Source organism: Salvelinus alpinus, chromosome 36, assembly GCF_045679555.1.
Source record: "Salvelinus alpinus chromosome 36, SLU_Salpinus.1, whole genome shotgun sequence".
Lineage (NCBI taxonomy): Eukaryota > Metazoa > Chordata > Actinopteri > Salmoniformes > Salmonidae > Salvelinus > Salvelinus alpinus.
The window spans coordinates 19,495,249-19,522,245 of NC_092121.1; the positions used below are offsets into that span (position 1 = coordinate 19,495,249).

General features: G+C 47.6%; 4 protein-coding genes across 7 annotated transcripts in view; all 4 read right to left on the bottom strand.

The window, feature by feature from the left end:
* Positions 1-6,588, bottom strand: part of LOC139565448 (synaptotagmin-C-like) — a 51,029-nt gene extending 44,441 nt beyond the window's left edge. Inside the window, exon 1 of one of the 3 annotated variants that reach the window (XM_071385803.1) lies at positions 6,243-6,588. The gene's annotated coding sequence lies outside the window, so the exon portion shown is untranslated. Of the gene's footprint in view, positions 1-6,101 lie in introns of all 3 variants that reach the window. The other 2 variants (XM_071385806.1, XM_071385804.1) reach the window with 2 other exon arrangements.
* Positions 6,589-16,815: 10,227 nt separating this feature from the next.
* LOC139564863 (proline-rich protein 2-like) lies at positions 16,816-17,745 on the bottom strand. Its single transcript, XM_071384701.1, has one exon. It carries the CDS (start codon positions 17,743-17,745, stop codon positions 16,816-16,818), a length of 930 nt encoding a protein of 309 aa, XP_071240802.1.
* A 177-nt stretch (positions 17,746-17,922) lies between these two features.
* On the bottom strand, positions 17,923-18,720 carry LOC139564864 (proline-rich protein 2-like). Its single transcript, XM_071384702.1, has one exon. The coding sequence runs from the start codon at positions 18,718-18,720 to the stop codon at positions 17,923-17,925; it is 798 nt and encodes a 265-aa protein (XP_071240803.1).
* A 3,531-nt stretch (positions 18,721-22,251) lies between these two features.
* Positions 22,252-26,997, bottom strand: part of LOC139565020 (protein kinase C and casein kinase substrate in neurons protein 3-like) — a 13,869-nt gene continuing 9,123 nt past the window's right edge. Inside the window, exons 3-10 of one of the 2 annotated variants that reach the window (XM_071385026.1) lie at positions 25,565-25,721; positions 25,227-25,462; positions 24,866-25,021; positions 24,606-24,781; positions 24,320-24,440; positions 23,950-24,029; positions 23,635-23,714; positions 22,252-23,515 (exon numbers count right to left, since the gene is read on the bottom strand). In XM_071385026.1, coding sequence (XP_071241127.1) covers positions 23,406-23,515; positions 23,635-23,714; positions 23,950-24,029; positions 24,320-24,440; positions 24,606-24,781; positions 24,866-25,021; positions 25,227-25,462; positions 25,565-25,721 — 1,116 coding nt within the window. In that variant the 3' untranslated portion in view covers positions 22,252-23,405. The remainder of the gene's footprint in view (positions 23,516-23,634; positions 23,715-23,949; positions 24,030-24,319; positions 24,441-24,605; positions 24,782-24,865; positions 25,022-25,226; positions 25,463-25,564; positions 25,722-26,997) is intronic. The other variant, XM_071385027.1, reaches the window with a different exon arrangement.

Below are 26,997 nucleotides of genomic sequence, written 5' to 3' on the forward strand. Positions count from 1 at the left end.
ACCATCCTCTCCTCTACTTTACCATCCTCTCCTCTACTCTACAATCCTCTACTCTACCAACCTCTACTCTCCTCTAACATCCTCTCCTCTCCTCTACTCTACCATTCTCTCCTCTACTCTACCATCCTCTCCTCTCCTCTACCATTCTCTCCTCTCCTCTACCATCATCTCCTCTCCTCTACTCTACCATCCTCTCCTCTACCATCCTCTCCTTTACTCTACCATTCTCTCCTCGCCTCTACCATCCTCTCCTCTCCTCTACTCTACTCTACCATCCTCTACTCTACTCTATCATCCTCTCCTCTCCTCTACCATCCTCTACTCTACCATCCTCTCCTCTTCTCTACCATTCCCTCCTCTACTCTACCATCTTCTCCTTTACTCTATCATCCTCTCCTCTCCTCTACCATCTTCTACTCTACCATCCTCTCCTCTTCTCCACCATTCTCTCCTCTACTCTACCATCCTCTCCTCTTCTCTACCATTCTCTTTTCTACTCTACCATCCTCTCCTCTACCATCCTCTCCTCTACTTTACCATCCTCTTCTCTACTCTACCATTCTCTCCTCTACTCTACCATCCTCTACTCTACTCTACCATCCTCTCCTCTACCATTCTCTCCTCTACTCTACAATCCTCTCCTCTACTCTACAATCCTCTACTCTACTCTACCATCCTCTCCTCTCCTCTACCATCCCCTCCTCTACTGTACAATCCTCTACCCTAGCATCCTCTCCTCTCCTCTACTCTACCATCCTCTCCTCTACTCTACCATCCTCTCCTCTACTTTACCATCCTCTCCTCTACTCTACAATCCTCTACTCTACCAACCTCTACTCTCCTCTACCATCCTCTCCTCTACCATCCTCTCCTTTACTCTACCATTCTCTCCTCGCCTCTACCATTCTCTCCTCTACTCTACCATCCTCTCCTCTCCTCTACCATTCGCTCCTCTCCTCTACCATCCTCTCCTCTACTTTACCATACTCTCCTCTACTTCACCATCCTCTACTCTACCATCCTCTCCCCTCCTCTACCATCCTCTCCTCTACCATCCTCTCCTCTACTCTACTCTACTCTACCATCCTCTACTCTACTCTATCATCCTCTCCTCTCCTCTACCATCCTCTACTCTACCATTCCCTCCTCTACTCTACCATCTTCTCCTTTACTCTATCATCCTCTCCTCTCCTCTACCATCCTCTCCTCTTCTCCACCATTCTCTCCTCTACTCTACCATCCTCTACTCTACCATCCTCTCCTCTTCTCTACCATTCTCTTTTCTACTCTACCATCCTCTCCTCTACCATCCTCTCCTCTACTTTACCATCCTCTTCTCTACTCTACCATTCTCTCCTCTACTCTACCATTCTCTCCTCTACTCTACAATCCTCTACTCTACTCTACTCTACCATCCTCTCCTCTCCTCTACCATCCCCTCCTCTACTGTACCATCCTCTACCCTAGCATCCTCTCCTCTCCTCTACCATCCTCTCCTCTACTCTACCATCCTCTCCTCTACTTTACCATCCTCTCCTCTACTCTACAATCCTCTACTCTACCAACCTCTACTCTCCTCTACCATCCTCTCCTCTCCTCTACTCTACCATTCTCTCCTCTACTTTACCACCCTCTCCTCTCCTCTATCATTCTCTACTCTACTCTACCATCCGCTCCTCTCCTCTTCCATCCTCTACTCTACTCTACCATCCTCTCCTCTACCACCCTCTCCTCTCCTCTACCATCCTCTCCTCTACTCTACCATCCTCTCCTCTCCTCTACCATCCTCTACTCTACCACCCTCTCCTCTTCTCTACCATCCTTTCCTCTACTCTACAATCCTCTCCTCTCCTCTACCATCCTCTACTCTACCGTCCTCTCCTCTCCTCTACCATTCTTTCCTTTACTCTATCATCCTCTCTTCTACCATCCTCTCCTCTACTGTACCATCCTCTCCTCTCCTCTACCATCCTCTCCTCTACCATCCTCTCCTCTACTCTACCATCCTCTCCTCTCCTCTACCATTCTCTACTCTACTCTACCATCCTCTCCTCTACTCTACCATTCTCTCCTCTACTCTACCATCCTCTCCTTTACTCTATCATCCTCTCCTCTCCTCTACCATCCTCTCCTCTCCTCTACCATTCTCTACTCTACTCTACCATCCTCTCCTCTACTTTACCATCCTCTTCTATACTCTACCATCCTCTTCTCTACTCTACCATTCTCTCCTCTACTCTACCATCCTCTACTCTATCATCCTCTACTCTCCTCTACCATCCTCTACTCTACCATCCTCTCCTCTTCTCTACCATTCTCTCCTCTACTCTACCATCCTCTACTCTACTCTATCATCCTCTACTCTCCTCTACCATCCTCTACTCTACCATCCTCTCCTCTTCTCTACCATTCTCTCCTCTACTCTACCATCCTTTACTCTACCATCCTCTCCTCTTCTCTACCATTCTCTTTTCTACTCTACCATCCTCTCCTCTACCATCCTCTCCTCTACTTTACCATCCTATCCTCTTCTCTACCATTCTCTCCTCTACTCTACAATCCTCTCCTGTACTTTACCATCCTCTCCTCTCCTCTACCATCCTCTCCTCTCCTCTACCATCTTCTACTCTACTCTACCATCCTCTCCTCTACTCTACCATCCTCTACTCTACTTTACCATCCTCTCCTCTACTCTACCATCCTCTACTCTCCTCTACCATCCTCTCCTCTACTCTACCATCCTCTCCTCTCCTCTACCATCTTCTACTCTACTCTACCATCATCTCCTCTACTTTACCATCCTCTCCTCTACTCTACCATCCTCTACTCTCCTCTACCATTCTCTCCTCTCCTCTACCATCCTCTCCTCTACTTTACCATACTCTCCTCTACTCTACCATCCTCTCCTCTACCATCCTCTACTCTACTCTACCATCCTCTCCTCTACTCTACTCGACCATTCTCTCCTCTACTCTACCATCCTCTACTCTCCTCTACTCTACCATCCTCTCCTCTACTCTACCATCCTCTCCTCTACTCTACCATCCTCTCCTCTCCTCTACCATCCTCTCCTCTACTCTACCATCCTCTCCTCTCTTCTACCATCCTCTCCTCTCCTCTACCATCCTCTCCTCTACCATCCTCTCCTCTCTTCTACCATCCTCTCCTCTACTCTACCATCCTCTCCTCTACTCTACCGTCCTCTCCTCTCCTCCACCATTCTCTACTCTACTCTACCATCCTCTCCTTTACTCTATCATCCTCTCCTCTCCTCTATCATCCTCTACTCTACTCTACCGTCCTCTCCTCTCCTCCACCATTCTCTACTCTACTCTACCATCCTCTCCTCTACTCTACCATCCTCTCCTCTACTCTACCATCCTCTCCTTTACTCTACATCCTCTCCTCTCCTCTACCACCCTCTCCTCTACCATCCTCTCCTCTACTCTACCATCCTCTCCTCTCCTCTACCATCCTCTCCTCTCCTCTACCATTCTCTACTCTACTCTACCATTCTCTCCTCTCCTCTACCATCCTCTACTCTACTCTACCATCCTCTCCTCTCCTCTACCATCCTCTCCTCTACCATCCGCTCCTCTACTCTACCATCCTCTCCTCTCCTCTACCATCCTCTCCTCTCCTCTACCATTCTCTACTCTACTCTACCATTCTCTCCTCTACTCTACCATCCTCTCCTTTACTCTACCATCCTCTCCTCTACCATCCTCTACTCTACTCTACTCTACCATCCTCTCCTCTACCATCCTCTCCTCTATCATCCTCTCCTCTACTCTACCATCCTCTCCTCTCCTCTACCATCCTCTCCTCTCCTCTACCATTCTCTACTCTACTCTACCATCCTCTCCTCTTCTCTACCATTCTCTCCTCTCCTCTACCATCCTCTACTCTACCATCCTTTCCTCTTCTCTACCATCCTTTCCTCTCCTCTACCATCCTCTACTCTACCATCCTTTCCTCTTCTCTACCATCCTTTCCTCTACTCTACCATCCTCTTCTCTACTCTACCATAATCTTCTCTAGAATACCATCCTCTACTCTACTCTATCATCCTCTCCTCTACTCTACCATCCTCTCCTCTACTCTACCATCCTCTACTCTACTCTATCATCCTCTCCTCTACTCTACCATCCTCTCCTCTCCTCTACTTTACCATCCTCTCCTCTACTCTACAATCCTCTACTCTACCATCCTCTGCTCTCCTCTACCAACCTCTCCTCTACTTTACCATACTCTCCTCTACTCTACCATCCTCCACTCTACCATCCTCTCCTCTCCTCTACCATTCTCTCCTCTCCTCTACCATCCTCTCCTCTACTCTACCATCCTCTCCTCTACTCTACCATCCTCTCCTCTGCTCTACCATCCTCTCCTCTACTCTACCATCCTCTCCTCTACTCTACCATCCTCTCCTCAGTTCTGTGCTGTCTGTTCTACTGTATTCCATGGACTTGTGTTATAAGAGCACTATCACTTCCGACCTCAATACTCATCCTTTAAGACATGAAGTCACTGGATGCAGGGCCCTCCGTGACTCACACAGAGGTCATGACCTTTGCTCACTAGCACTGGCATGGATCTTTGCATCACTTCCTATCTATCGAGGCCAGTTTATCACAGCGTCATGTCTGTCTGGGCCAATATCATCTGTGCTCTCTGCTCATCCAACTGTGTCAAACTGATGCACTAGGGCAAATAGATACTACCAAATACCTTTACCGCTACAAAAGAGGACTGCCTCCCGTGTTTGGCTGTGAGATGGCACTAGAAATACAAGGCCAAGATTGAAGACCTTATATTAATGTCTATTGACTAAAGGTAATAGCTTTGCTGCCTGCTACTCAGCCTTTAGGTTACTCCAGGCTGGCCTGTAACAGCCCATAGGCAAGCTTTTAGTACAACTATCCGACGTTGGAGGTTTCAATATTCTGTTTGTGTCCATACATCATCACATAAATACACACACACACACACACACACACACACACACACACACACACACACACACACACACACACACACACACACACACACACACACACACACACACACACACACACTGAAGTCTGCTGTGCTGCATGCAAGCTCTCTGCTGTTCCAGGCCTGCTCCCGCGAGTGTCTAAATTATCTATAACATCACACAGGAAACGCAGCGCGAGCACCAAGCTGAGCGAGAGGCCAGTGAGGAACCCTGGGATACTGGTTCCGCTCTCTTCCTGTGCAGACTAGAGCCGGTGGAAGAAGCTGCACATCCATATATGCAGAGCAGCTCACTGGTCCAATACTCAGATGGGTAACATTATCATCATCCACACAGAGCACGTGGATAGCCCTTGCTTCATACTTCGCTTACATTTACGTCGAAGTCAGTGAGCCATCGAGACTGTCCTTGTGACTTTGGTTACATATGAGCGTATTCATATTTGCATAATTATGGAAGTCTATCTCATAAAGCCAGAGCCACTGTGCATTTGATGGGGCAGAGGGGAGAAGGGAGAGGAGAGAGGGGTGGGGTGGGGTGAAGGGGGTGTGGGTGGAGGGGAATAACACTCGTTTCAGCTCCTACATGTTTCCCCTGTCTTACTCATGCTGTGTGTGTGTGTGTGTGTGTGTGTGTGTGTGTGTGTGTGTGTGTGTGTGTGTGTGTGTGTGTGTGTGTGTGTGTGTGTGTGTGCGTGTTTCGCCCTATACACCTATACATGCATTCAAAAGTTGGATTTATCTGAGAGCAATGGCTTACATCCCGACAGACATATAAACCCACATACATGCTATGCCCACTTGCGCGAGAGATAACCTACAGTGTAGGCTACATAGGCTACTATATGCATGCCATAACGCTCGAACCAATGGGCTATATATTCAATTAGAATAGATTACATTCGCACATCACTGCACAAAATATGCATAAAATGTATCTTTGAACCGGACAGACATACAGTCAGTTAGGTGGCACATAGCTACAGTATAGACTATAACACATACGTGACACAAGATCACACAGGATATTATGGTGAGTAGCCTAACCTATATAACGATACATAGTCGTGTATTAATATGACAACAATGAAATATCATCATACTTCTATGTTGTATCCGGGACTGCTCTCTCTCCTACCTGCCCTTTTCATCCAAACACGAGCCTATTTTTTCAGATGCGACGCGTTAAAAATCAACATTCCGCCCTCTACCCCAAGACAGGAAAATGGGCTCAAATACTGCACCTGGGATGGAAGAATAAGGCGGAGGGGTAGACTGAGAGGGAGAAATGAACAATATGCTATCTCTCCGCTCCCCTCTCATTCTTTCCTATTTTCTTGTCTTGGAATGTGTTTTCTGTCTTCTCGCCCTCGTTTTTTCTTTTTATTTCACTCTCCCCTCCCTCCCTCTCTTTCCCCTGTGCTCGGAATACTAAACGGGCTCCCTCTCTGCTCGCTGACTGTATAGCGCTACCCGTGCTAAAGGCATACTGATGTATATGTGTGCTAGAGAGGGGAGAGAGAGCCGAGCAGAGCCCGGGGATGGGAGGGGAAGGTAGAGGCAGTGTGTAAGGAGGAGAGGGGGTGTTGCTGGAGGCGAGGAGACGCGTGGTGCGATGGGGACAGACCACTGTGGCTCGGCCCACCGCCAAAGTTACACGGCGTATGTGCCATGGTGTCCGGACGAGTGATAGCGCGCAGCACCTCGTTAGGATCAAATCATGGTTTCGTGATAATATAATTTCCCTTCATGTGTGTACTGTAGGCCTATCTAACGACGTGACACAACACCAAAACAAAAATAATTTAAAACTGTAGCAATGTTGGCAACTGTAGTGGGAAGCATTCCATTGTAGCCTATATGTGGCGTTGCTAATCTTTGTCAACCCGTGGGCAGCCCATGAGATCTTACTAGAATGAGTTTAGACGTCGCATAATTTGAGGCTGTGAGTGACTACGCCTCATTACGTAGGCTACCGGCCATTTCAAGTTCTGTAGTAAGTCAAGTCATCTCTCTCATCTGCAAGTTATTCATGGTAGGCTTATTATGGGGTTACTACCTACCGTGTTAATTGTAGGCTGCGTTGTATTTATGATTACCCTTTCCTCTTGATTTCATTTACAGTTGCAAATGTGTTTACTGTATAAAATTACAACTGCCTTGTCCTTTGGCTGGACTAGGCCCGTAGCCTAGATGGCAATGCCTGCTGTCTCAAATACATGTATCTACACATTATTGATACAGGTAGTTGAAATATAGTGTAGGCCAGGCTATATAAGGTCTGCTTTCCTCTAGGATGGCCCAGCCTACAGTCGAAATAGGGATTTTAAGCACTTCTCAGCATTGCAAGCTATCAAGGGACATAATGTTTTTTAGGTCAAATAATCCGAATACTCAGCCAGGAGCCATGCATGGCTGATGGACTGAAGGAACATGCCAACTTCTTGGGCTGACATGAGATATGATGCTGTGTGACTTTATGTAGATACAGCTCAATGAGGATGGTTGTTTTTGGGACAAGAGACTTTGGCTTGACTAACACTGATAATGATAACCCTCTTTGATCACTATAGCTGAAAATAGCTGAGTAATAGCATCTTACTGGACATACTGATATCCTATGTTATGTACAGTAAATATTCTACCATAATAATATGTGTGGAATTAATACTTCCAAGTGATCACAGACAGTCATAATAAGTCATAATTACTTCTATCCTGATCATCTGATCCCAGACAGTCATAATAAGTCATAATTACTTCTCTCCTGATCATCTGATCACAGACAGTCATAATAAGTCATAATTACTTCTCTCCTGATCATCTGATCCCAGACAGTCATAATAAGTCATAATTACTTCTCTCCTGATCATCTGATTGCAGACAGTCATAATAAGTCATAATTACTTCTCTCCTGATCATTTGATTACAAGAAGTCATAATAAGTCATAATTACTTCTCTCCTGATCATCTGATCACAGACAGTCATAATAAGTCATAATTACTTCTCTCCTGATCATCACAGACAGTCATAATAAGTCATAATTACTTCTCTCCTGATCATTTGATTACAAGAAGTCATAATAAGTCATAATTACTTCTCTCCTGATCATCTCATCACAGAGAGGAAAAGAGGGTGATGGTGGATGGAGAGAGAGAGTGTCCGAGTGGAGAACCCCCAGAGCGAGGGATGACTGATGTATAAATGACGGTAAACAGCTGCCTCTGTTAACTGTCACTGCAGAGCACAGAGCGAGAGAGAGGCTGAGAGAGGATGAAAGAGGACAGGGATGATACAGTGCGAGAGAGGGGAGGAGAGAGACAGAATGTGAAAGGACAGGTCAGAAACAGACAGAGTGGATATAAAAGTGAGATAGGAAGAGTACAAGTAGAGTAGAAGAGAACATGTTGGATGCAAATGGGATTGAGAAGAGAGAAAGTAAAAGCCTGGCCTACAGCAGCAGCCACTGTCCAAACTGAGACTGTCGCTTTTAGAACAAGCACTGACATGACACTTATCTTCCCCTTTAAGAGCACACGCGTACACAAACACACACTTACCATGAAATACTGGCCTTATTGATCCCACACCCGCACATACACACTCGTCTTTAAGGATCTATCCTGTTAATCCCTTTTCTCAAGATCTGTTTATTGACATATGCAAGATTTGGGAGGGATCTGTCATGTTGATCCCTGACCCTGTCCCCTTGACCCTAGATGGTGTGTGACCCCAGCTGACTACAGGTCAGACATGCCACCATATAAAGAGATAGGAGATAGGAGAGAGGGAGAGAGGGAGAGTCATCACCATCCTTTGAATCTGTGTTCGTGTAGTAACTGCTCTGCATTTACTTTTAGTGTGACATTTAATTAGCAGCTATGTTTTTATGTATTTGCCCTCTCTTACCAAAAGTCTCTATTCATCTTTCATCCCTTCATTTTCATATGTTACCATGACTACCGTCTCTCAGGGCAAGTCGCCCACACATTTAAGTCATTTAACACCTCTCTTTCTCCTTCCCTTGCTTTTCATTTCCTTGATGTGACTCCCCCCTCTGCCTCCTACTCCCTTTCCCTCTATTCTGTTCTCTCTCTTTAGTCATCACCCCCCTTTACTCTCTCTGTCTCTGTTTATCTTCTTTCTCTGCCTCTTTCTCCCTTCATCCTTCCATTCTATCCATCTCTCTCTCTGTTTATCTTCTTTCTCTGCCTCTTTCTTCCTTCATCCTTCCATTCTATCCATCGCTGTCCCTGGTCTTTACTTCCTCATTCCTTCATGTCATTAGAAGCCATATGTCATCATTAAAGTCACATTAGAAATATAGATGTACATTTTCAAATGAAGGTGTTAAATGGAAGGAAACGTAAATTACTCATCATGTGTGGGTCTGTGACGTGTCCCTGACAGACGTGTTTGAAGACTGGCAAGAGAGAGGCCAGTGAAGCTCTATGACCAGTCCTTAGGACAGAACAGACTCCTAACTTGTAATTTAGCGCATTCCAAACCAATGCCCAAACTTCATCACACTCATTATCGTAGGTTCAGATTCCTGGATGTTTGCATGTGTGAGTGAGTGTGTGTCTGGGCACATGTGCGTGCATGTGTGTGGTGAGACGAGTGTGTGTGTGTGTGTGTCTGTGAGATTGTGTAATCAAAATCATATTTCTCTACACACACGTCTCATCCCCTAGAAACACCCACAGTAGCAGTGGCAGCAGCAGTCTTTCTGTTGATAGAGGTGTTTTTCCTCCACGGTGATACAGTATGCTCTATATATCACGTCACTTTGGCTAAACTGCTCCGCGGTTGAGATGTCCATTTTAAAGCTTGATGCACTCTTTCTGTATGGATTTGGCTGCCATGCCAGTAAAGCACTCTGCTCTGAGAAAGGAATTAAACTCCAGAGGTTTTTCTAAGACAGATTAAAGAGGGTATACGGTGGTGGGGGAGACTGAGGACAACCGAAACAAACAGACCCTGACAAAATGCCAACAGGGTAGGGGGAGGGAACGGAAGAGAGGGAATATGGGTGCGTGTGCGCGCACGGCGTGCGTGTGTGTTTTTGTCTATGAGGGGTGTGGCAGAAAACCAGGCCGGGGATGAACACATAAACAAACGGGGGGCTATGTGGAGGAAGACAGACAGAATGAAAGAGGGGGAATTGGGGGACTGGGAATAAAACACTCAGAGAGAGCGAAAGAGAGAGAGAGAGAGAGAGAAAGAGGAGGATTTGTTGCTGTTTTAAATGTTTGGTTACTCAAGCTAATGAGCAGCAATTAGACAGCAGCCAATTAACTCTGACCAGCAGACTGAAACGAGGAGAGAGAGAGAGAGAGAGAGAGAGAGAGAGAGAGAGAGAGAGAGAGAGAGAGAGAGAGAGAGAGAGAGAGAGAGAGAGAGAGAGAGAGAGAGAGAGAGAGAGAAAGGGGTGACTAATGAAAGAAGAAAAGACCAGGGAACCGTGTAAAAAAAGCTGTAGGAAATGTGTTAGTGCGTGTACCATTTGCATTTATGTTAATGAGTGTGTACATGCATGTGTGCGTGTGTGTGTGCTTCTCGCACGCGCGTGTGAGTCCTTGCGTTCATGTGTGTCTGTGTGTGTGAGGGAGCTCCAGCAGAGGGAGCTGTGTTCGCTCATGTCACTGTGAGTGTTACGGATACAAGTATTCTGTGTGTATCCTGTGTGTATTTCTTTTCTCTCCTTCTCCCCTACTCACAGGTGACAATCATCATTCCCCAGTCATCAATCAGTCGCTAATCAGAAGACACCTGCTCCTTTTCTCCTACCCAATCACAGTCCCTTTCCCTTGGTTTAAAAACCCTGTCAGTTGTTTTCTCTGGAGCAATCTCTCTGTAAATGCCATATGTCTGTAGATCTCTTGTGTGGTTTAGCATCTACATGTCACTTTGTCCCCACCTGTGAGTATTGTTTGTTATGGTGTTTGAGTGTTTGTTTGATAGTGGGAAAAGGGGGTAACCAGACAGGTCGCCCATGGGCATACACTACCCGTAGGTAAACTTTGTTAAATACACTAGTTAGAACTGGGCGGACCACCCACTGTATTTTTGGTTAGTTAGTTAGCTGTTGAAATAGGCTAGTCTAGCTTAGGGGTGTTTTTGGATGCTTATTCTTTCTTTCCTTGGGTCCAGCTCAGCCCCTTTTCCTGCCCCCCCCCCCCCTTACCGTGTGTTTACTAATAAACCCTGAGTTTGACGGTAGATTTAAGTTGTCGTGGTTATTTGTTCTCACTGTTACGTTTTCACTATTATAATTTGCGCGAGTTGTGTTACGGGTCCCATTACCATCCCCCCTAGACTGTCGGGCCAAAGGGATTCGTAACAGTGAGTGTTCTACATGACCATCTGGCTCTCACTGTCAGAGCAGACGAGGTGCTGAAGTTACAGTTCACTCTCTCACTGTCAGAGCAGACGAGGTGCTGAAGTTACAGTTCACTCTCTCACTGTCAGAGCAGACGAGGTGCTGAAGTTACAGTTCACTCTCTCATTGTCAGAGCAGACGAGGTGCTGAAGTTACAGTTCACTCTCTCACTGTCAGAGCAGACGAGGTGCTGAAGTTACAGTTCACTCTCTCACTGTCAGAGCAGACGAGGTGCTGAAGTTACAGTTCACTCTCTCACTGTCAGAGCAGACGAGGTGCTGAAGTTACAGTTCACTCTCTCACTGTCAGAGCAGACGAGGTGCTGAAGTTACAGTTCACTCTCTCACTGTCAGAGCAGACGAGGTGCTGAAGTTACAGTTCACTCTCTCACTGTCAGAGCAGACGAGGTGCTGAAGTTACAGTTCACTCTCTCACTGTCAGAGCAGACGAGGTGCTGAAGTTACAGTTCACTCTCTCATTGTCAGAGCAGACGAGGTGCTGAAGTTACAGTTCACTCTCTCACTGTCAGAGCAGACGAGGTGCTGAAGTTACAGTTCACTCTCTCACTGTCAGAGCAGACGAGGTGCTGAAGTTACAGTTCACTCTCTCACTGTCAGAGCAGACGAGGTGCTGAAGTTACAGTTCACTCTCTCACTGTCAGAGCAGACGAGGTGCTGAAGTTACAGTTCACTCTCTCACTGTCAGAGCAGACGAGGTGCTGAAGTTACAGTTCACTCTCTCACTGTCAGAGCAGACGAGGTGCTGAAGTTACAGTTCACTCTCTCACTGTCAGAGCAGACGAGGTGCTGAAGTTACAGTTCACTCTCTCACTGTCAGAGCAGACGAGGTGCTGAAGTTACAGTTCACTCTCTCACTGTCAGAGCAGACGAGGTGCTGAAGTTACAGTTCACTCTCTCACTGTCAGAGCAGACGAGGTGCTGAAGTTACAGTTCACTCTCTCACTGTCAGAGCAGACGAGGTGCTGAAGTTACAGTTCACTCTCTCACTGTCAGAGCAGACGAGGTGCTGAAGTTACAGTTCACTCTCTCACTGTCAGAGCAGACGAGGTGCTGAAGTTACAGTTCACTCTCTCACTGTCAGAGCAGACGAGGTGCTGAAGTTACAGTTCACTCTCTCACTGTCAGAGCAGACGATGTGCTGAAGTTACAGTTCACTCTCTCACTGTCAGAGCAGACGAGGTGCTGAAGTTACAGTTCACTCTCTCACTGTCAGAGCAGACGAGGTGCTGAAGTTACAGTTCACTCTCTCACTGTCAGAGCAGACGAGGTGCTGAAGTTACAGTTCACTCTCTCACTGTCAGAGCAGACGAGGTGCTGAAGTTACAGTTCACTCTCTCACTGTCAGAGCAGACGAGGTGCTGAAGTTACAGTTCACTCTCTCACTGTCAGAGCAGACGAGATGCTGAAGTTACAGTTCACTCTCTCACTGTCAGAGCAGACGAGATGCTGAAGTTACAGTTCACTCTCTCACTGTCAGAGCAGATGAGGTGCTGACGTTACAGTTCACTCTCTCACTGTCAGAGCAGACGAGGTGCTGAAGTTACAGTTCATTCTCTCACTGTCAGAGCAGACGAGGTGCTGAAGTTACAGTTCACTCTCTCACTGTCAGAGCAGACGAGGTGCTGAAGTTACAGTTCACTCTCTCACTGTCAGAGCAGACGAGGTGCTGAAGTTACAGTTCACTCTCTCATTGTCAGAGCAGACGAGGTGCTGAAGTTACAGTTCACTCTCTCACTGTCAGAGCAGACGAGGTGCTGAAGTTACAGTTCACTCTCTCACTGTCAGAGCAGACGAGGTGCTGAAGTTACAGTTCACTCTCTCACTGTCAGAGCAGACGAGGTGCTGAAGTTACAGTTCACTCTCTCACTGTCAGAGCAGACGAGGTGCTGAAGTTACAGTTCACTCTCTCACTGTCAGAGCAGACGAGGTGCTGAAGTTACAGTTCACTCTCTCACTGTCAGAGCAGACGAGGTGCTGAAGTTACAGTTCACTCTCTCACTGTCAGAGCAGACGAGGTGCTGAAGTTACAGTTCACTCTCTCACTGTCAGAGCAGACGATGTGCTGAAGTTACAGTTCACTCTCTCACTGTCAGAGCAGACGAGGTGCTGAAGTTACAGTTCACTCTCTCACTGTCAGAGCAGACGAGGTGCTGAAGTTACAGTTCACTCTCTCACTGTCAGAGCAGACGAGGTGCTGAAGTTACAGTTCACTCTCTCATTGTCAGAGCAGACGAGGTGCTGAAGTTACAGTTCACTCTCTCACTGTCAGAGCAGACGAGGTGCTGAAGTTACAGTTCACTCTCTCACTGTCAGAGCAGACGAGGTGCTGAAGTTACAGTTCACTCTCTCACTGTCAGAGCAGACGAGGTGCTGAAGTTACAGTTCACTCTCTCACTGTCAGAGCAGACGAGGTGCTGAAGTTACAGTTCACTCTCTCACTGTCAGAGCAGACGAGGTGCTGAAGTTACAGTTCACTCTCTCACTGTCAGAACAGACGAGGTGCTGAAGTTACAGTTCACTCTCTCACTGTCAGAGCAGACGAGATGCTGAAGTTACAGTTCACTCTCTCACTGTCAGAGCAGACGAGATGCTGAAGTTACAGTTCACTCTCTCACTGTCAGAGCAGACGAGGTGCTGACGTTACAGTTCACTCTCTCACTGTCAGAGCAGACGAGGTGCTGAAGTTACAGTTCATTCTCTCACTGTCAGAGCAGACGAGGTGCTGAAGTTACAGTTCACTCTCTCACTGTCAGAGCAGACGAGGTGCTGAAGTTACAGTTCACTCTCTCACTGTCAGAGCAGACGAGGTGCTGAAGTTACAGTTCACTCTCTCATTGTCAGAGCAGACGAGGTGCTGAAGTTACAGTTCACTCTCTCACTGTCAGAGCAGACGAGGTGCTGAAGTTACAGTTCACTCTCTCACTGTCAGAGCAGACGAGGTGCTGAAGTTACAGTTCACTCTCTCACTGTCAGAGCAGACGAGGTGCTGAAGTTACAGTTCACTCTCTCACTGTCAGAGCAGACGAGGTGCTGAAGTTACAGTTCACTCTCTCACTGTCAGAGCAGACGAGATGCTGAAGTTACAGTTCACTCTCTCACTGTCAGAGCAGACGAGATGCTGAAGTTACAGTTCACTCTCTCACTGTCAGAGCAGACGAGGTGCTGACGTTACAGTTCACTCTCTCACTGTCAGAGCAGATGAGGTGCTGAAGTTACAGTTCACTCTCTCACTGTCAGAGCAGACGAGATGCTGAAGTTACAGTTCACTCTCTCACTGTCAGAGCAGACGAGGTGCTGAAGTTACAGTTCACTCTCTCACTGTCAGAGCAGACGAGGTGCTGAAGTTACAGTTCACTCTCTCACTGTCAGAGCAGACGAGGTGCTGAAGTTACAGTTCACTCTCTCACTGTCAGAGCAGACGAGGTGCTGAAGTTACAGTTCACTCTCTCACTGTCAGAGCAGACGAGGTGCTGAAGTTACAGTTCACTCTCTCACTGTCAGAGCAGACGAGGTGCTGAAGTTACAGTTCACTCTCTCACTGTCAGAGCAGACGAGGTGCTGAAGTTACAGTTCACTCTCTCACTGTCAGAGCGGACGAGGTGCTGAAGTTACAGTTCACTCTCTCACTGTCAGAGCAGACGAGGTGCTGAAGTTACAGTTCACTCTCTCACTGTCAGATCAGACGAGGTGCTGAAGTTACAGTTCACTCTCTCACTGTCAGAGCAGACGAGGTGCTGAAGTTACAGTTCACTCTCTCACTGTCAGAGCAGACGAGGTGCTGAAGTTACAGTTCACTCTCTCACTGTCAGAGCGGACGAGGTGCTGAAGTTACAGTTCACTCTCTCACTGTCAAAGCAGACGAGGTGCTGAAGTTACAGTTCACTCTCTCACTGTCAAAGCAGACGAGGTGCTGAAGTTACAGTTCACTCTCTCACTATCAGAGCAGACGAGGTGCTGAAGTTACAGTTCACTCTCTCACTGTCAGAGCAGACGAGGTGCTGAAGTTACAGTTCACTCTCTCACTGTCAGAGCAACAGATTGAGGTAAATGGTGTTCGTTAAACTGGAGTGAAGGCAGGATCTGTTCTGGAATCTGGTGTTGGTATTGAGGTTATAACTTACGTTCTGGGCTATGAATGGAGGGAGAGATTTGGGGAGAAAGGGGTTAATTTCTCAATCTGACTGGTGATGCAGGAATTCAATCCCTCAGAGTGTATTTCAAACACACTGATGCACACGTAGACACACACACACACACACATATCTACACACACACACATATGTACACACACACCCACACACAGTCTTGTATAACTAACCTTGTGGGGAAACACAATTCAGTCCCATTCAAAATTTTACCTAAGCCCTAACCCTAACCCATACCCTTACCCTAACCCTAATCTGATCCCTAGCTCCTAAACCTAATTCTAACCCTAAAACTAATTCAAACACTAATTCTAAACGTTAACCACCTATAAATAGCAGTTGGCTTTGTGGGGACTAACAAAATGTCCCCAGTTGGTCCAATTTTTGTTATTTTACTATTTTTGTAGAATTAAACACGTCCACAGACACACACACACACACACACACACACACACACACACACACACACACACACACACACACACACACACACACACACACACACACACACACACACACACACACACACACACACACACACACACACACACACACACACACACACAGACATACTGCACACACACACACACAGTACTGTTAGCCATTCTATTCAGTGGCCTGCTGCCCTCTCTTTAATTAGGCTAATTGAAATTCTAGAATAACCATCTTCTTGATTGCTCATTATTTTTGGGCAATTTAAAATGAAAAAATGGATGCACACAGAGGCCAAGCGAGCCAGAGAGCCCTCCCCCCTTTTTCCTGAGCTGACCCTCTTGTGTGAGCAGGCCCTCTTCCCCGCATTCTGGTCCTCTTCCCCACCTTCTGGTCCTCTTCCCCACCTTCTGGTCCTCTTCCCCACCTTCTGGTCCTCTTGCCCGCCCCCTGGTCCTCTTCCCTACCTTCTGGTCCTCTTCCCCACCTTCTGGTCCTCTTCCCCACCTTCTGGTCCTCTCGCCCGCCCCCTGGTCCTCTTCCCCACCTTCTGGTCCTCTTCCCCACCTTCTGGTCCTCTCGCCCGCTTCCTGGTCCTCTCGCCCGCTTCCTGGTCCTCTTCCCCACCTTCTGGTCCTCTTCCCCACCTTCTGGTCCTCTCGCCCGCCCCCTGGTCCTCTTCCCCACCTTCTGGTCCTCTTCCCCACCTTCTGGTCCTCTCGCCCGCCCCTGGTCCTCTTCCCCACCTTCTGGTCCTCTTCCCCACTTTCTGGTCCTCTTCCCCACCTTCTGGTCCTCTCGCCCGCCCCCTGGTCCTCCCTCCTGAGGCTGGCTGACTCAGCCCTGCTCTTTCCTGTAGCTACCAGCAAGCCCTGTATGTTCAACCCTGGTGTTAATCCTCCCTTGGCCTATAACAGGGAGTTGTGCTTCTCCCCCATCTCCCTGTGGGCCGCAGGGGGGATTGGGGGTTTCATCTCCCTGTGGGCCGCAGGGGGGATTGGGGTTTTCATCTCCCTGTGGGCCGCAGGGGGGATTGGGGGTTTCATATCCATGTGTGCCGCAGGGGGGATTGGGGGTTTCATATCCATGTGTGCCGCAGGGGGGATTGGGGGTTTCATCTCCCTGTGGGCCGCAGGGGGGATTGGGGGTTTCATCTCCCTGTGGGCCGCAGGGGGGATTGGGGGTTTCATCTCCCTGTGGGCCGCAGGGGGGATTGGGGGTTTCATCTCCCTGTGGGCCGCAGGGGGGATTGGGGGTTTCATCTCCCTGTGGGCCGCAGGGGGGCCTGGGGGTTTCATCTCCCTGTGGGCCGCAGGGGGGATTGGGGGTTTCATCTCCCTGTGGGCCGCAGGGGGGATTGGGGGTTTCATCTCCCTGTGGGCTGCAGGGGGGCCTGGGGGTTTCATCTCCCTGTGGGCCGTAGGAGGGTCTGGAGGTTTCATCTCCCTGTGGGCCGTAGGAGGGATTGGGGGGATTAATCTCCCTGTGGGCCTTAGGAGGGATTGGGGGTTTCCTCTCCCTGTGGGCCGCAGGGGGGATTGGGGGTTTCATATCCATGTGTGCCGCAGGGGGGATTGGGGGTTTCATCTCCCTGTGGGCCGCAGGGGGGATTGGGGGTTTCATCTCCCTGTGGGCCGCAGGGGGGATTGGGGGTTTCATCTCCCTGTGGGCCATAGGAGGGTCTGGAGGTTTCATCTCCCTGTGGACCTTAGGAAGGATTGGGGGTTTCCTCTCCCTGTGGGCCGCAGGGGGGATTGGGGGTTTCATCTCCTTGTGGGCCGCAGGGGGGGATTGGGGGTTTCATATCCCTGTGGGCCGCAGGGGGGATTGGGGGTTTCATATCCCTGTGGGCCATAGGAGGGTCTGGAGGTTTCATGTCCCTGTGGACCTTAGGAAGGATTGGGGGTTTCCTCTCCCTGTGGGCCGCAGGGGGGATTGGGGGTTTCATCTCCCTGTGGGCCGCAGGGGGGGATTGGGGGTTTCATATCCCTGTGGGCCGCAGGGGGGATTGGGGGTTTCATATCCCTGTGGGCCGCAGGGGGGATTGGGGGTTTCATATCCCTGTGGGCCGCAGGGGGGATTGGGGGTTTCATCTCCCTGTGGGCCGCAGGAGGGCCTGGGGGTTTCATCTCCCTGTGGGCCATAGGAGGGTCTGGAGGTTTCATCTCCCTGTGGGCCGTAGGAGGGATTGGGGGGGTTCATCTCCTTGTGGGCCTTAGGAAGGATTGGGGGTTTCATCTCCCTGTGGGCCGTAGGGAGGATTGGGGGTTTCATCTTCCTGTGGGTCGTAGGGAGGATTTGGGGTTTCATCTTCCTGTGGGCCGTAGGGGGCTTGGGGGTTTCATATTCCTGTGGGCCATAGGGGGGATTGGGGGTTTCATCTTCCTGTGTGCCATAGGGGGGATTGGGGGTTTCATATCCCTGTGTGCCGCAGGGGGGATTGGGGGTTTCATCTCCCTGTGGGCCGCAGGGGAGATTGGGGGTTTCATATCCCTGTGTGCCGCAGGGGGGATTGGGGGTTTCATCTCCCTGTGGGCCGCAGGGGCGATTGGGGGTTTCATCTTCCTGTGGGCCGCAGGGGGGATTGGGGGTTTCATCTCCCTGTGGGCCGTAGGAGGGTCTGGAGGTTTCATCTCCCTGTGGGCCGTAGGAGGGATTGGGGGGGTTCATCTCCCTGTGGACCTTAGGAAGGATTGGGGGTTTCCTCTCTCTGTGGGCCGCAGGGGGGATTGGGGGTTTCATCTCACTGTGGGCCGCAGGGGGGGATTGGGGGTTTCATCTCCCTGTGGGCCGCAGGGGGGGATTGGGGGTTTCATATCCCTGTGGGCCGCAGGGGGGATTGGGGGTTTTATATCCCTGTGGGCCGCAGGAGGGCCTGGGGGTTTCATCTCCCTGTGGGCCATAGGAGGGTCTGGAGGTTTCATCTCCCTGTGGGCCGTAGGAGGGATTGGGGGGGGGGGGCTCATCTCCTTGTGGGCCTTAGGAAGGATTGGGGGTTTCCTCTCCCTGTGGGCCGTAGGGAGGATTGGGGGTTTCATCTTCCTGTGGGCCGAAGGGGGGATTGGGGGTTTCATCTTCCTGTGGGCCATAGGGGGGATTGGGGGTTTCATCTTCCTGTGGGCCGTAGGGGGATTGGGGGTTTCATCTTCCTGTGGGCCATAGGGGGGGATTGGGGGTTTCATCTTCCTGTGGGCCGTAGGGGGGATTGGGGGTTTCATCTTCCTGTGGGCCGTAGGGGGGATTGGGGGTTTCATCTTCCTGTGGGCCGTAGGGGGGATTGGGAGTTTCATCTTCCTGTGGGCCGTAGGGAGGACTGGAGGTTTCATCTTCCTGTGGGCCGTAGAGGGGATTGGGGGTTTCATCTTTCTGTGGGCCGTAGGGGGGATTGGGGGTTTCATCTCCCTGTGGGCCGTAAGGGGGATTGAGGTTCTCCCCTGGAGGTGTTGGTGTATCTGAGAGAGACCAGGGGAGGATGTGAGAGCCCATCTGGGAGTGCTGTGTGACTGACAAGCTAGGAGAACGCTCATCTGCTCCTCTACCCCGTGTCTTTCTAACAGGGACGGTGAGTCATTTCTACACACACCGGTCTGTGTTTACATAGGGATACCCACAGACACACAACAGCCACACACACACACACACACACACACACAAATACACACACTTTCTATGTACCTTACCCTGCTAGACTGAATTGTATCAAAGAAGACATATGAGTAACACAGCATAATTGACATACTCCCCTCTCCCTTTAACATACACTCAGCATTATATGAACATTATGTATACACACAATATAAAAACATGCATTCTTTCGATTTGCCTTCAAGGAAACATCTTGCATTCTCATTCATTTGCAGACAGACATGCACTGAGTCAGACTAACACCAGTTCCAGGGCTTTTAATTATGTTTTTTTCCAGCAGCTCTCTCCATGGCAACCCAAAGTTCTGCTTGTCACAACATGAAACATGAGGGAATAAAGACATTTTCCTAATATGCTGCTACACCAGTGAGCATATTTCTCCTTGAGAAAGGCCTGCTGTATGCTGCCAATCTGATCCTTTAGCCCCCTCTGTTGGCTGCCTGGTGAACTGCAGATGAGTCTGCATGGGTGCATGTGCATCTTTCTACCTTGGTGTGTGTAGGATATTAAGTGTAGTTGAATTTCATTTGAACGAGACAGAGAGAGAGAAACGGAGAGACGGAGAGAAGGAGGATCCACACAAACAGAAGAGATCATGAGGGATTGGATCAAATCACTCTTCTAAGCAAAATTATATAATCATATGACACCGGAGGTAAAGCCACTGTAAACTGACTCTCTCCATTGATTGTCTTCGTGGTGACTGCTGTGAGTGGCAGGAGATGTGATGTATGACTGTTTCATAGTAAATACAGAGGGCAGAGACTATGTACTAAGAGTGGTTGGCCACATGTTGACCTGACTAAGATAAATGGGTGACACTATTGACCGGTTTGTCTTTGAGAGCTCACTGGCGTCAATTTCAATGGATGTCAGGGGACCATTGGCATGTAAATGAGCTGTTTCCAATCATAATTGCCGTGACAAACAAGTGAGTGTTAATTGTTATGTGTTGGCATTAGACTTACTGTACAAAATTAGCTCTCTTAATGAATATAAATTGCTGAATTCTATCTCTGTGGAATAGGAGGGAGGTGCATCCAAGCTGATAATAAGCTGTGCTCTGATTGGCCAAATGAAGACTCAGAGGTAAGCTTATTGGATAGCAAGGGTGTCGGACTACAGGAACTTAGAAACTGAATCCCTACAAGGTGAAGGTAACCTTGGGGTTAGCTGACTCTATGGTTCCATGGACTACTATGCACCCTTAAGATGAGGTAAGATGAGGTGAATTCGTCATTTGGATGAACTATCCCTTTAAGCGTCTTTCCCCCCTCAGAGTGGCATCATTAGGTTGTGTTTCTATCACACTGTATTTGTGCAAGTCTAAACCATCACGACACACAAGCTAATAATGCATGTTTGCTTGCCTTCACAATGAAACAGTGAGGGAGTGTGGAGAGGGCCAACTATCTATCTACTATATCGAGCCACCTGTCAATTCAGTAGTCCAGAGTTCAAAGGTCACAAACCAAAATGAGAGTAATTTCACAAAAATAATAAAATAAAATCCAACAGGAAATGCAGGAGAGTCAATCAACACAATCAGGAAGTCCTTGGTGATAAAAGGAAGTCATTGGTGATGATAGAAAGTCCTTGGGGGTGATAGGAAGTCCTTGGTGATGAAAGGAAGTCCTTGGTGATGAAAGGAAATCCTTGGTGATGAAAGGAAATTCTTGGTGGTGAAAGGTAGTCCTTGGTGATGAAAGTAGTCCAGTGATTACATTTTCCCAGGAAGATAATTCAAAGGAACATGTTTTTACAGCACAATTACTCAACTATTTTACTTTCAAAGTTTTAAACAAACATTTAATTCATTGTTTCCTCACACCACCACGGCCATTTTGACCCATCCTTCCTACTCACATGACCCCATACAGGTGGGGTATCATTTTGACCAATCAACAGATGTTAAACTATGTGGCATACAAATCATGGCATGGTTCTAGATGTACAGTAGACGTTCCATTTATGTTTTACCTGTAATACATAACCTTTATTTCTGTTGAATTCCATATCACATTACAATGATACCATCTGTTTGTTTCACTGCTGTGCCACTTACTATGTGCAGTCCTTTGAATACAGAATCATCAACATCCAGAGCCATGGGTGGTGTGTTTGAATTCTGACCATATGGTGATGTCACTTCCCATCTGGCTGAGAGAGGTGACATCACAGGCAGATGAAGAGAAGAGCTTGACCTGAACTAGGTCCAGGATGCCTCGCTCTACTGTACTCTGCTCTACTCTGACACAGTCTGTGATACACACTTGGGAGCCAGAGATGTCTGTGTCTGACTGTCACTCAGACTGACAACTCCACTGATGTGGCACCATAAACATGCTCCAGAGCCCTGTTCAACACCCAGGCCGATGGTATTCACACACACACATACACACACACACACACACACACACGGCTGTAAGCACTTGTATACACACATTCACACACGCACACTCAAACACACACACACATATACTGTACATTTAGCCATTCTCTTCGGTGTATGTGTAAATAAACACTGTAGATACTGTAGGTACTGTAGAACAACACCAACACAATCATTAAATGTGTCATCACTTGTCATCTCCTGTCCCAAGAACACGGCAACAAAAGTTATCAACATTCGTTTTGTTTAATTTTATTCTTTAGAAAGGCACTTACAGTATGAAAGGCTCAAATATACTACTACAATAGACAATGAGGGTCGAGGCTTACCTTTCACACACATGCATGTATAGTACACACTCTCATATACACACACACACATGCATGTATAGTACACACTCGCATATACACACACATGCATGTATAGTACACACTCGCATATACACACATTTAGAAATGGAAAAGAAAAACCCGAACGTGGACAGGCCCAGAAATGGCATCCTATCCTTCACTTTGGCAAAGTTTCTATTAAGGGTAGTTGCCATCAAGAAGGAGATCCCAATCCTGTCACATCGTACTTTTATAACACACGCAGGCTACAGGAGACATTACTGCTCATACTATTACTGATAAGGCTAAAGGTATTGATGAATTGTGCTCATTGTCAAAGTTTCACTCCGTTCATAATAATCACTGATTAAAGCCTGTCTAAGCACTGTGATAAGCACTTATTTCTACATAAATATATGTTTCACTAAAGCGAACAGGAGAGTTTAGCTCTATAAGAACATCAAACATAGAGTATGGCTTCAGCATCAAGTGGTGACATGTACAATACATGTACGTACCAATAGAATCAGCATCGCATCTCTCAAATTGTACAAAAAAGGCATCATACATCATATAGCTTTCATATAGGTGTCTCAGGTAAATATATTAAACATTTTCCAACATATTTTAAAGAAGAAAAAAACCAGGATATTTGATGCCGTGTAGGTATGCCAAAAGTTCCTTCAGAGCTATCATATCCCCATAGTGTATTCTCTTTGGGTGAAAGCTTTCCTGCAGATAGCATGGGCACTTTTTTCATTTATTATTATTTATTTATTCATAAAAAATGTTTTACCTTTATTTAACTAGGCAAGTCAGTTAAGAACAAATTATAATTTACAATGACGGCCTACCGCGGCCAAACCCTAACCCGGACGATGCTGGGCCAATTGTGCGCCGCCCTGTGGGACTCCCAATCACGTCCGGATGTGATGCAGCCTGGATTCATTAAGGAACAGTACACATCAGCTGAGGATCATTTTAGACACAATGTTTCTTATCAAAATGAGTCACTTTCATTTTCCTTCTATCTATTTCTTTTTACAAACATAGTGGTGTAACTACACCGTCTCTACATAGTTGGCTGGGTAGAGTCCCTCTCTCCCTCCATCCCTCATCCCTCTACACCAGCCCTGGTCATCCTCATCCTCAGTCTTCAGAAACTCCTCACCTGGAGGGGAGAGGTGGAGGATGGTCATAATATATCATTCAGTAACAGTACCAGAGACTCTCTCTCTCTCTCTCTCTCTCTCACACACACTCACAGACAAGTAGAGCGTGAAGGCCTACCTGCTTTAAAGGAGAGCTCATCTGTCTCCTGTCCGTCGTAGTCATAGAGAGCCCTGACCTTTACTCCTCCGATCATTACACTGAGAGAGAGAGTGTAAATCAACCATACACTAACCGTAACTACAAGCAATTAACACAACAGTCAGTATCTGAACTACATGATTCTTCATAATGAGATGGGAAGTGAGTACTACATGTCTCCTGTATCATACTAATAAGACTGTAACGTAAATTCCTCCAACTACTTAACATCACTGAGAAAGAGTTGTACTGTAGGAGGAATCAATAAAGACAGACAGATGGAGACATGTTTACCTCCTCTCTATGGTGCCTTGCTGTGACTCTACCTCTTTCTCTTTCTTCCCTTTTTTGCTTTTCTTTTCTGGCGTCCACTCCTGAAAGAGACGTTTCATTAGACCCCATTGTACAACAAGGCAGACCGGTCCATTATATTAGCCTCCAGAGACTGTAATACTGGTCACATTGTTGTTATACTCAGTATGTTGGACCATGCACTACTGTTATACAGTCTGCTGCATTAGCTTGTAACACTGTTCACTACATTAGACTAACTCTGACAATAACACAGGGCAGAAGTCTACATCAATCCATATTACAGTACACTATATTAGGCCCCATTAAGTTCCATTAGCCCGCTGTGTCTGTGTGTGTGAGTGTGTTGCACCTCGAACTGAGGCCAGTCGGTGGGCATGCCCGGTCCGTGGGTGTTCTTCCACCAGCGCAGGTCAGTCTGCTCATTGATGGCCATGAGAGTGTTGTGGAGCTCATTATACACAGCCTTCACACTGGGAGAGAGGGGGGAGAGAAGGAAAGGGGGGGATGATAGAGAGAATGGGGCGTGACAGAAATGGAGAGTGAGAGATGAGATAAAGACATTGAAACAACGCAACTACAACAAACATACCCACACACACCATCCTAGTAACAGTCTGGCTGCAGGTGTAGCCTACCTCTCGTTGTTGGTGACGTCCAGGTGTCTGTGGACGGACAGGAAGGCCTGTTTGAGGAAGCTGATCCTCTTCCTCTCCTCCTCCTGTGATTGGTCAAAAATACACTCCATCTCCTCCATGTAGCGAGGGGCATAGCGGGTCACCTCCTCCAGAACCTTCTCATAGCGGGCTCGCACCTGGGGGAGAGAGTTACACATTATTACACACACAGACTCACACATTCACTTCTCTCCTTCATTCTCTTACTGTCTATCACTTACTTTCTCCATCTCCTGCTGAGCCAGCTCTCTTTCCTCCTGAATCTTCCTCTGTTTCTCGATGGCCACGTCAGGGTTGCCCTTGGCGTGGACCTCCCGGTCCCTGGCAGTCTGCTCCTTACGCTGCACTTTATGGAACGCACTCCTGGCTTTGTCCAGCTGGAGGGGGGGCATAAGGTAACACTGACATATTAGTGACTCAATGAAGACTCCCATACAAACACTCCCAAGTCATTTACCTCTGCCCTACCCTATATAAAGGTATGATCTTTGAGTCTGGGAATTTCTCAGTAGAGATTGTCCATTCAACGCGGTGATTCATAGTGTCTTAGAGAGACCTCTCTTTCATCTACAGTATTCTAACCTTCTTCAGTCGTTTGGCCCAGGGTTTCTGAGCACGTGCGAAGCCAGTCCCAAAGTCCTGGGACTCCTTGAAGCCTCCAAAGAGCTTCTTATGGAAGGTCTCTTTCTGCCAGGTCCTGACCCGGTCCCCGTCCTCCGAAACCAGGGAGCGACACACAGACGAGTGCAGGGCGGCGAGACGGTCGGCGGAGGAGAGGAAACACTGCCATGCCTGCAGGAGGGATCCATATAGCGGGCCTGTAGAGGGAGGAGAGCAGAGAGAGAGAGAGTGGATGGGTATACAGTATCAACAGGGAACATAGTGAGCAAACAGTGAATCTCTTCAGCTGCAGTACTCACTGGAGTCCACCAGGGGCTTCCACTTGTTGCTCCACTCGCTGAGCTGCTGAGCGTACTGCCTCTCCACACGGGCTCTCTCCTGGAAGCACACCACGATGTCATTACACGCCTGGAAGGCATCCTCCGTGCGCTTCACCGTGCGCTGGTAGTTCCCAGGCTAGGGGGAGGACAGAGAGAGAGAAGGAGGGAGGGAGGGAGGGAGGGAGGGAGGGAGGGAGGGAGGGAGGGAGGGAGGGAGGGAGGGAGGGAGGGAGGGAGGGAGGGGTGAACAAGGATGAGGAGGAGGAGGGAAAAGTTTGAGATTGACCATACAATAGTAATGTAGCAATGGATATTAACACGGATAGTGAAGTTCATTTCAGTTAAATAACAATTTAACTGTTTCCTCTCTACACTCTCAACACCGTGACCTGTAACCTGTTCTCATCCTAACGTCGAAGTCATTTTAATGTTTTGAGGTTTCTGTAAAAGCCTAATGAAGGCACCATGGGGTGTGGCTGGTGAAAACAGGCCCATAGACAGGCCAGTAAAAGGACATATGAAAAGGGAGTGATGGAGTAACAGAGGGCAATTCACTGAGGGTAATGACATTACCAGAGTTGTGTTTGTGGATGTGGAGTTTGGGAAACGCTCCATTATTTTCCTGGCTCTATTTTCACCCCTCTGCTTCAGTTTGATCACTTTTATTCGTTTTTCTCTCTCTCTCTCTTTCTCTCTCTCTCTCTCTCTTTCTCTCTCTCTCAAATTCAAATTCAAATTCAAGCTGCTTTATTGGCATGAAAAACATTGTGTCAATATTGCCAAAGCAACAATGTATACAATATACATTGTAATACAATTAAAACAATGACAAATAATAATATAGAATGGCAGTAAATAATAATACAAAATTAAATATAAAAAATAGTAACAATAAAATGGTAACAGTCAATAGTCGAATGTAATGTATGGTGTAATGCACCACTACCACCACCACTATCATTAAACTGCTATCATTACCATTACCACCCATACCATTACTATTTGGAATGATAAACAACAATAATAATACTAATAACAATAACAGTAATAACAATAACAGTCATAATAAGTAAGTTACTGCTTACTATGCAGATGTTATTATTCAGTGTCCCTCAGGCTATGGCAGGCAAATACATATTTGGCTGCAAGAGGAGCCATTGCTCCTTCGCCCATGAGTATTTTTAGTTTTTCCTCTGAGTTTAATAAGTTAAAATTTGGAATAAATGTAGTCATTTCTGTGAATAATGAATCTCTTGGTGAGGAATATTTATCACAGTAAAGGAGAAAGTGCATCTCTGTTTCTACCTCCCCTGTCGTGCAGTGACCACATACACGCTCCTCTTTGGGTAGCCATGTCTTTTTATGTCTGCCGGTTTCTATTGCCAATCGGTGGTCACTCAGCCTGTACTTGG